The sequence below is a fragment of the Sinocyclocheilus anshuiensis genome, unplaced genomic scaffold (genome assembly GCF_001515605.1).
Source record: "Sinocyclocheilus anshuiensis isolate Anshui unplaced genomic scaffold, SAMN03320099.WGS_v1.1 scaffold3169, whole genome shotgun sequence".
NCBI classification, from domain to species: Eukaryota; Metazoa; Chordata; class Actinopteri; order Cypriniformes; family Cyprinidae; genus Sinocyclocheilus; species Sinocyclocheilus anshuiensis.
The window spans coordinates 24,377-35,108 of NW_015554242.1; the positions used below are offsets into that span (position 1 = coordinate 24,377).

General features: G+C 35.9%; 1 protein-coding gene across 1 annotated transcript in view; it reads left to right on the forward strand.

The window, feature by feature from the left end:
* LOC107671233 (zinc finger protein 93-like) overlaps window positions 1-10,732 on the forward strand; it is a 63,188-nt gene that overhangs the window by 1,259 nt on the left and 51,197 nt on the right. The window contains exon 3 of the mRNA XM_016464135.1: window positions 7,923-8,255. Within this exon, the coding sequence (XP_016319621.1) occupies window positions 7,923-8,255 (333 nt within the window). The remainder of the gene's footprint in view (window positions 1-7,922; window positions 8,256-10,732) is intronic.

The window sequence follows — 10,732 nt, forward strand, 5'->3', positions numbered from 1 at the left end:
CTATAAACATGGGATTTCACATTTTCACTCTCTCAAACTCATTCTTTCCTCACTTTATTTCTGCAACTTGTGTGAATGTGTGAGTGCATGTGTTTATGTGTTAGATTAGTTTACATGTCTTTTTGATTTATCCAATAAAGTCTTACATACATTGAAAAGAGAAGTATCGTTTGTTTTGTGCTTACAAGTTACTGTCTTAAACTGCCGATCTTGTTACCATGCTAATAAAGTGTTTTTACTATATTGTGGATTGATGTTATACAGCTCGATCAATGAATCGCTGACCGACTGATCAGCCGTAAAACAGTGATTCTGACCAAATTCCTTATAAATATCATAAATAATTCCCTTTGAGCTAAACTGACCTGTTCCCTTACAACAAATTCTTGTTTTCCATTTTGATTACCTCTTGATTCTGTTTGCATCAAAATTCATTCATTATTTTTACTTGTGAAAGCCATTTGCTTTTTGAGCTTTCCATGTTTTAATTTTCTCAGCTTTAAATGCCTAATAAATTCTTAGGCAAGCAGTTCACGGTATTTCTCATATTTACACAATCATCAAACACACTTTATACAGTTTGAGCAACATTTTAAGTTGTTATTTCCATATTGTTTTCATCGGGTTCAGAGCTTGTCTTTTCTAGTGTCTTCACGTTTAGTGCTGCAGCAGCGAGCATGTAAGGAAATTATATTAAATTTGACTGAACAATGACTAGCCATTGGCTATTGAATTGTTAGATTTTGGCTGAGAATCGAACTGTTGCTGAAGCGAATGCTGCTAGTGTAACTGATCTGTTTGCCATTAGCGAGGAACCAGGGCCGGCCCAGGCTCTGTTGGTGCCCTAGGCGAGATTTTAGATTTCTGATGGTCCTAGTCATGGTCTTTTTCAAAAGACATTTAGACACTTTTTGGTTAATTAAAAGCAAGCAGTAATGTAACTGATATTAAAACAACATTACAGAAGCTTAAATTTATTGTAAAGGAAATAAAGTAAAATTAAATAAGCAGTTAACTCAAGCAAAAAACGTTCCACGGTGTCAGTGTTGCCAGTTAAGATGTTCTAAAAAGGCTATTTCAAAATACTACATAAACATCACAGGCTAATACACAGTCGTTAACTTGTGATTTTTACCTCTATATTGATATTTTTCTGCTCCTCTTCTTTGCGTTGCTTCCTGCCTTGTGCCCCTGATCATTTTATTTTTTCACTCATTTTTTAGAAATGATACTTTAAGAGCGAATAAATGGCAAAATTATTTTAACTGCGTGCGCCATGCATAATTAATACATTATGATGTATTATACGTCATGACGCAGAAAGTGTTTAAATTAGTCCAACATGGCATGTTGTCAAATCTTATTTTTCGTTGATGTCAATTTTATTTTATTCTAACATTATTTTAGTAATGATCGATCATCGAACTTATGAAAATAATGTTAACTGTCAGAAATTATTTTGCTTAATATATGGGTGTAGGAGCGCCCTTTCCTGCAGCGCCCCCAGTCATTTTGCACCCTAGGCAACTGCCTATGTCGCCTATGCCACGGGCCAGCCCTGCGAGGAACCTCACGACATGAAACACCATTATTAGAGCATTCCTGATCACTGAGAAAAACCTGGGCTTTCCACTGCAGCTTCTGCTCTCTGTTAAGAGCACTAGTGTGTGCAGGAGTGGAAAAGCTTTGCATTCTGTTATTTTGGTCATGGGTTGGGGATTTGAAGGTGCAGATATTGATAAATACACTCTACTCATCTCCAGTGCAGATTCTGGGTATATACTCATTACTCATGCCATCCATTTGATTCCTGATCTTAGAGAAGAGCAGAGCATTGAACTAAAAACCTCTGAGCAGATCAGTGAGGTAGAGTTTCTCATGAGTCTGATGGAGAACGCTTGAGGAAAACTTATTTCATTCAGTTCATCCTCTGGGATCAAGAGGAAGCAGATGTGATTCTGTTGTTCTTAATTATTTTCATCAGCTTTGTCTCAGATCATCTCTCCAGAGCTTCAAGAAGTAAAGCTTCATCCTTCATCATCAGGTCTGAGCGCTGCAGCAGAGCGTCCATCATGTGAAAGAGATGCTGCTCCACACTGGAGATCTTATGAGAAACTCAGCTAGTGTCTTCACGTTTAGTGCAGCAGCAGCGAGCATGTAAGGAAATTATATTAAATTTGACTGAACAATGACTAGCCATTGGCTATTGAATTGTTCGATTTTGGCTGAGAATCGAACTGTTGCTGAAGCGAATGCTGCTAGTGTAACTGATCTGTTTGCCATTAGCGAGGAACCAGGGCCGGCCCAGGCTCTGTTGGTGCCCTAGGCGAGATTTTAGATTTCTGATGGTCCTAGTCATGGTCTTTTTCAAAAGACATTTAGACACTTTTTGGTTAATTAAAAGCAAGCAGTAATGTAACTGATATTAAAACAACATTACAGAAGCTTAAATTTATTGTAAAGGAAATAAAGTAAAATTAAATAAGCAGTTAACTCAAGCAAAAAACGTTCCACGGTGTCAGTGTTGCCAGTTAAGATGTTCTAAAAAGGCTATTTCAAAATACTACATAAACATCACAGGCTAATACACAGTCGTTAACTTGTGATTTTTACCTCTATATTGATATTTTTCTGCTCCTCTTCTTTGCGTTGCTTCCTGCCTTGTGCCCCTGATCATTTTATTTTTTCACTCATTTTTTAGAAATGATACTTTAAGAGCGAATAAATGGCAAAATTATTTTAACTGCGTGCGCCATGCATAATTAATACATTATGATGTATTATACGTCATGACGCAGAAAGTGTTTAAATTAGTCCAACATGGCATGTTGTCAAATCTTATTTTTCGTTGATGTCAATTTTATTTTATTCTAACATTATTTTAGTAATGATCGATCATCGAACTTATGAAAATAATGTTAACTGTCAGAAATTATTTTGCTTAATATATGGGTGTAGGAGCGCCCTTTCCTGCAGCGCCCCCAGTCATTTTGCACCCTAGGCAACTGCCTATGTCGCCTATGCCACGGGCCAGCCCTGCGAGGAACCTCACGACATGAAACACCATTATTAGAGCATTCCTGATCACTGAGAAAAACCTGGGCTTTCCACTGCAGCTTCTGCTCTCTGTTAAGAGCACTAGTGTGTGCAGGAGTGGAAAAGCTTTGCATTCTGTTATTTTGGTCATGGTTTGGGGAATTAAAGGTGGAGACATTGATAAATACACTCCTCTCATCTCCAGTGCAGATTCTGGGTAGATACTCATTACTCATGTCATGCATTTGATTCCTGATCTTAGAGAAGAGCAGAACGTTGAACTAAAAACCTCTGAGCAGATCAGTGAGGTAGAGTTTCTCATGAGTCTGATGGAGAACGCTTGAGGAAAACTTATTTCATTCAGTTCATCCTCTGGGATCAAGAGGAAGCAGATGTGATTCTGTTGTTCTTAATTATTTTCATCAGCTTTGTCTCAGATCATCTCTCCAGAGCTTCAAGAAGTAAAGCTTCATCCTTCATCATCAGGTCTGAGCGCTGCAGCAGAGCGTCCATCATGTGAAAGAGATGCTGCTCCACACTGGAGATCTTATGAGAAACTCAGCATTCAGGAGATATACTGAAGGACGTTCTCCTGCAGAACAAGCTCACCTGTGCAGACGCCGTACTCCTACATCTATACCTGCGTCTGGAAGGTGTTGTGTTCAGGAATGAGTGAAGAGCCTGCCGTCATCCTCCATAAGCTTCTTCAGTCCAAAGATAAACACCAGCTGATGGAGACATTGATCCGATGTGATGGAAACAGAATTTGTGTTAAAATAAGACCAGTGTGTATTAATCAAACTGTGCTGAGGAGTTCATACCTTCTTCCAATTCAAATACTGCAAACAATGTATTTTACATTTAAAGAGCAAAGGTTTATAATCAAACAGGCTCTGGTGCTGTGCTGAAACTAAGAATGAACACAGTCTACTCTTGTGCACATACAGAGAAAACATGCTACTTTATAATAGAACATACATTTATAACAAGGACAATACACTAGGTGCCTGATGGGAGGGGAATTTAATATCAAGTTTATCTGAAAGTAAAAAAGTGACGTGTATGGTAACCTGGCATGGAGTTGATGAATGAATTAATTTCATGTAGCCTACAAACTGTTCAGGTTGTGGGTCAAATTGGAGGACCCACGTATGTTTGTTTTTAGTAGCTACTCTTCACCAATTTCATTTAACATTTTCATTTCATTGACAATATTATTAAACATGGACCTTTAATTTAATTAAAAAGGCTTATTTCTGCTATTGCATGCTCATTTTGTAAATGTAAGCTATTAATTAAAATTATGGACAAGTGCAAACTGGGTGCTTAATGCAAATGTAATTGGCCACATTTACAAAACCAGGTGATTATGTTCGCCCATCTATGCCAATGTCTCTTTATGCATAGAGAAAAAATAATGAGGTTAATCACTGTCTGTCCCGTCAGTTAAGTTTATAGTGATCGCGTATATTTGTGAAGACACTAACACGGGTCTATGTGATGTCTGTTTAATAGAGGAAACTGTAGAGCATGTAATTAAGATATGTAAGATATATGGAATAGAAAGGAGGATTCTTAAGGACGAATTACAAGCAGTAGGATGCGAGGAATTTACTATAACCAGCTTATTAAATGACGGTCCAAATTCAGGAAAACAAATACATGCAGTCATGAGATTTATTAAGAATAGTGGGTTATATAATAGGATATAGGAGGGATTAGTTCATTTTTTTCACACTCAATCACAGTAGGAGGCGATATGCACCTTTGAAGTTGGTTCGCAACTCACCATTCAATCAAAAGAAGAAGAAGAAGAAGAAGAAGAACCAACAGGGGTGGATAGGTAATGCAAAGGCTAGGAATATAGGTTTACATCAATTACAATACAGCAACACAGTCTCCATATCCTCCATTCCTCCCTGGTTATTCCCCTTGCCAAGCGTTGACATCAATATACAGCGGGAAATAAATGACAAATCTAAGCAAATTCCAGTGTGGTATATAGTGCAGACTTCTTTTGAGAGGCATTTCCAAGGTTCAGTGTTTTTATTTACGGATGGATCGAAAGATCCGGATGCAGGATATGAAGGTGCAGCTGTATATATTCCAATGAATGATTCTTATATTAAGAAAAGAGTTACTAATCATTTGTCAGTTTATGCTACAGAGTTATTGGCGATATTATTGGCCCTGCAGTGGATAGAGGAGAAGGAAATTAATAACACAGTTATTGCATCCGATAGTTACTCCGCACTGAAAAGCATAAAATCTGGCAGGTCATCTTTTAGGATGGACATAATCAATGAACTATTCCATAAGATGTATAATTTAAAGGTTAAGGGCATATCAATGCAATTCATTTGGGTTCCTGCTCATGTTGGTGTGGAAGGGAATGAGAAGGTGGATATTATAGCTAAACAAACTCTAAAATTAAAACAGGTTGATCTACAAGTTCCATTAAGTAAAGCAGAAGCTAAAGCATACATCAGGAAATATGCACAATCAGTATGGCAGGTATATTGGGATGGTATTGAAACAGGTAGACATTTATATAATATACAAAAACAAGTTGGTGCTGGGAGGAGGGAGAGCAGGAACCGTAAGGAAGGGAATATTATAACTCGTCTGAGAATAGGTCACACAGGACTTAATAGTACATTGTTTAAAATTGGCAAGCACCCAACTGGGGAATGTATTTATTGTAGTCAGCAAGAAACAGTTGAACATGTACTGCTTCATTGCAGGAAATACAACAAAGAAAGATGCCATTTTATTCAGTCATTAAAGAAGGTTGATCACAAAGACTTTTCTATAACAGGTATTCTAGGGGGAAAGGCTATGATTACATCATTAATTTATTAAAGAAACGAAGTTAAGTAAAATAATTTAGGATTTTTTATAGTCATTTATTTTTATTATTATTATGAATATTATTGTGTGTGTGTGTGTGTGTGTGTGTGTGTGTGTATATATATTTTTTTTTTTCTTTCTCACATTATAATAATGATGACAAGCTCTTGACATTTTTATTCAATATGGATTAATCTAACATCTTATTACACAACAGAGATAAATGTTACAGCAGCCAGTCAGTGCATGTCGCTAATCAGTCTGCATGTTCTGTGTGTCTGTGTGAATGCATGGAATAGTTTCGTCTGATACACAAACTCAAACACACGTGACTCGCTTCTGTGTCTAAATATATGAGGACATGAACACATGAACTTCATCTCCAGAGATGCTCGGAGAGTCACTTCACCAGCTTTATGCAGTTTCATTTAAGAAAAATTACAGTCAAATTAGGGCTGGGCGATTTTCCCGATTTCATCAATTAATTTGAATTTATTGTTTTGCCACGATTTTATTTTTTAAAAATCGAGGAATCGCGATTTTGAATAGAAATATTACCAAATGTTAGAATTAGACACTTTGACAATATGCCGGTGATAACAGTAAAGAGAAAAGAACGATCAAACTGCATTTAAATTGTTAAAGTTGTATTAATTCATTTCACTAGAAACCATTTTTTATGATACATTTGTAATGAATCATAAAACACAGAATCCATAATAAATTAAATGGAAAACACAGAATTTAGGGAAAAATGAAATGCATTTCATGGGGCCCTAAATTAAAACATAACTCCTCTGTGGAATTTAATTGTGAACAAAGTTATGTTTACCTTCATTCTCAAGGTCTAACAAACACGTGGAAAGCTTTTCCTTCCCCGTTAATGGTAAATGAATAGCATGATAAAAATCAATATTGTATGATATGGAAAAAAAAATTGTTAGCCTATTTTTATACATTTTCTGGAATATTTTCCTGGATTGTTAAAAAAAAATTAAAAATGCTTGTGAGAAATCATTAATGTTTATTAGTGGCAAGATATCAAGATATTTTTTTTTAAATGTGTGTGTACAGTATATGTGTATATATATATATATATTGGAGTATATCAAACAAGTAGCTCTTGAGACTATCTTATCCCTTCAGGGAGCCCTCACTCACAAAAAGGTTGGTGATCCCTGATCTAGAGGAAGCATCATATATTAAAATACTTTCTATGATGTGTACTTTTTTTAACAAAATTAATGTATGTTAGATATTTTGTTGTTGATCAAACATATTTAATAGTTCTCCCCATAGAAATATGGGATTTGTGTCTATAATACTTACAAATAGTTACAATTTCAGAGAGACATCATTTATAAAAATGCATCAAAAATATATATATATGTTTACATCAGGGTTATTTTTTTATCTTCTTTCACATTTCTCTGTTTTTATGACTAACTGAAAATAAACCAGTTTTACTTTTATTTCAGAGTTAAATGAAGAAAATGAGGAGAATGAAGAACTGAGTGAAGTTGACGAGAGAAATCATGTCAAAAGTAGAGAAAAACCTTGGAGTTGCTCTCAAACCAAACAGAAAGATTTAAAGAAAAGAAGAGCCAAGAAATCTTTCACCTGCACTCAGTGTGGAAAGAGTTTGTCAAACAAATATAATCTTGATGCTCACATGAGAATTCATACTGGAGAGAAACCATTCAATTGTGATCAGTGCGGGAAGAGTTTCTCACAATCATCAAACCTTAAGATACACATTAATATCCACACTGGAGAGAAACCATACACGTGTGATCAATGCGGCAAAACATTTTTGAGGGCTTCAGAGCTGAAGCAGCACCTGAGAGTTCATACAAAGGAGAAGCCACATTCATGTTATCTTCATACCTGAAGAAACACCTGAGAGTTCATACAAAGGAGAAGCCACATTCATGTTATTTGTGTGGAAAGAGTTTTACACGTTTTTCAACTTTGAAAGTACATCAGAAAACACATGCTGGTGTGAGAGAGTACATGTGCTTTGAGTGTGAAAATACTTTTACTTCAGCGAGCCGTTTAAAACGGCATGAGAGGATCCACACTGGAGAGAAACCTTACAAGTGTTCACACTGTGACAAGAGATTCATTCTGTCAGCAACTCTGAAAACACATGAGAGGATCCACACTGGAGAGAAACCTTACAAGTGTTCACACTGTGACAAGAGATTCATTCTGTCAGCAACTCTGAAAACACATGAGAGGATCCACACTGGAGAGAAACCTTACAAGTGTTCACACTGTGACAAGAGATTCAGTGATTCAGGAAATCTGAAAACACATGAGAGGATCCACACTGGAGAGAAACCGTATCGCTGCATTGCATGTGGGAAGTGTTTCAGTCATTCGTCTTCTCTACACAGTCATACAAAAAACATTCACAGTAAGTAGACCATCTTCAGATCCAGCTCTTTCAGGTCTGATGCTGTGTAAGAATTACAGAACCTCAGACACTTTGATCTTCTGAGACAGACAATACACACACAGTGCATTAACATCTGTTTCTCACTGAGAGAAAATGCGGGAAAACGTCTCTCGCATATGCATTGGTTCCTCCTCATCCCCTTCCTTCCCCGCACCCATCCTTCTCTTCACCCAGCTCACTCAGAATGGTCAATGGTATAATATAATGTTTTATATGAATGCAAATAAGATTTACAGTCATGTTGGGTATCATTTGAATAGTCTCAGGGCGAGACTTGGGGGATCTTGGTTTTGTATTTAAAGGATTGCAGCAAAAGGGTCGGGGCGATTCTGTAGCCAGAGACCAGAGAGCATGAAGTGTGTCCACACACTTCACACTATTAATGCAGAAAAAGAAATCAAAGATTTTTCAGTAGAAAATCATGAAACAGAACAAAAAAAAAATTTCAATGTGCGGATCACACTACTCTATTTTTAAAAGATTTTAACAGTGTGGAAGGCGATGGGTATTTTTGACAAAAACTGTGGAGGAACAGGGGCAAAAGTGAACAAAGAAAAAACAGAATATATCAGAATGGGAAAAGTAGAAGTCCCACAGAGAAATTGGCAATTCAAAGAGCAGAAAAATAATATTAAAATTTTAGGTGTTACACTTGGACATAATGAAGTAAAAACAAGGCATGTGATTTGGGATGGAGTTTTATTTAATATGGAGAAAATATTGAGCTTTTGGAAACAGGGGGGATTGTTTTTAAAAGGAAAAGTTCTTGTTTTGGATACTTTTTTTGTCTAAAATGTGGTATGTTAAGTGTTGTTAGTTAGATAGAGAATAAAAACGCTAGTCTTAAAGTTTTTATGGGATGATAAACCATCTAAAATTGCATACGATACAATTACTGGAAAGGTGGAAGAGGGAGGACTTGGACTTGTAGATCCATGGATAAGAATGAAGAGTATGAGAATTAAAACACACAAAAAGGTTCTAAATAATGATAATATTCCATGGAAAAGTGTAATAATAAATGTGGACAAATGGGAGATGATTTCTTATGGATGGATTTTAAAGATAACATGATAGTGGATATACCGGAATTTTATAAGGAGGTTTTATGAGCATGGAAAGCTTTTAATTCAAATGTTTACATTGAGCTTAAAGGTCGAAAACAGTACTTGCAACAACACTTCTTTTTGAAAATTAAAAGCAAAAAAAAAATGTTTTATGAAAATTGGTTTAATGCAGGTTTTAGACAAGTGAAGGATATTCTATATGAAGTAAAACCTGGATTCTTACAGATACAAGCAATTATAGACACACTGGAAGATAGTGAAGATATAGAAAACAAAGAATAAATGAAAGAAAAATATATAAAACTGAAAGAGGCAGTGCCAGCAGACTGGATTAAAAGAATTGAGGAGAATGAAAAAGAAACTGATAGTGGAAAACTGCAAGTGTTTTTAAAAATAAAAGCTGAAAAAGTTACTTTTAATGCCTGTGCTATTGAGATGTTTTATACATGTTTATGTAAGCATGTGTTTGTGAAACCTAAAGCTATTGAATATTGGGAAAAGTTGTTTGGTCATTTTGATGCATCAACCATATGGAAAAATGTGAGAATGAATTTTAAGGGTCCAATATTAATTTTGTTTTATTTTTTTTACTAAGACAATTGTATAATGACTGAAATGATATTAAGTAAAATTGGACTGACACAAGATGAAAGATGCAAAGTATGCTTGGAAAAAAGGAAGGTGTGTTTGATTTGTTTTGTAAGGATAAAAGAAACTCAGATACTTTGATCTCCTGAGAAACAGACAATACACTGGCATCTTCAAGACACCCCACAGAGGGGCGGTGCAGGAAACGCCTCTCTCACATATGCATCAGTTCCTTTTCATCTCCTCCCTCCACTTAATTCACTCAGAATGGTCAAGAATATAATGTTCTATATGAATGCAAATAATATTTACAGTCATGTTTGGTTTCATTTGAATAGTCTCAGGGTGAGTGGTACAATGGTCTTAATCTTACAAAAGTAGACTAAAAGATCATACAGATCCTAAGAGTTAAGAGATATTTTGCTTATTGTAATGGGAGTGCCCTCTCCCAGGGTCTTCCATGTAAATTACCTTCTGTTCCCATTTGAGGTGTAAACTAGCCACCCAGATTCCAATTGTTTGTACATGCCTCCACTTGGGGGATGTTTTATCTTGGTTTTGTATTTAAAGGATTGTAGCAAAAGGGTCGGCGCGATTCTGTAGTCAGAGAGCCCGTAGTATGAAGTGTGTCCACACACTTCACACTATGCATTTTTTCTAAAAGGTCAGGTATGCATCTTACTCTTAGATTTGTCTATGAGAATTTGATGTCTTGTATTGATTTGATATC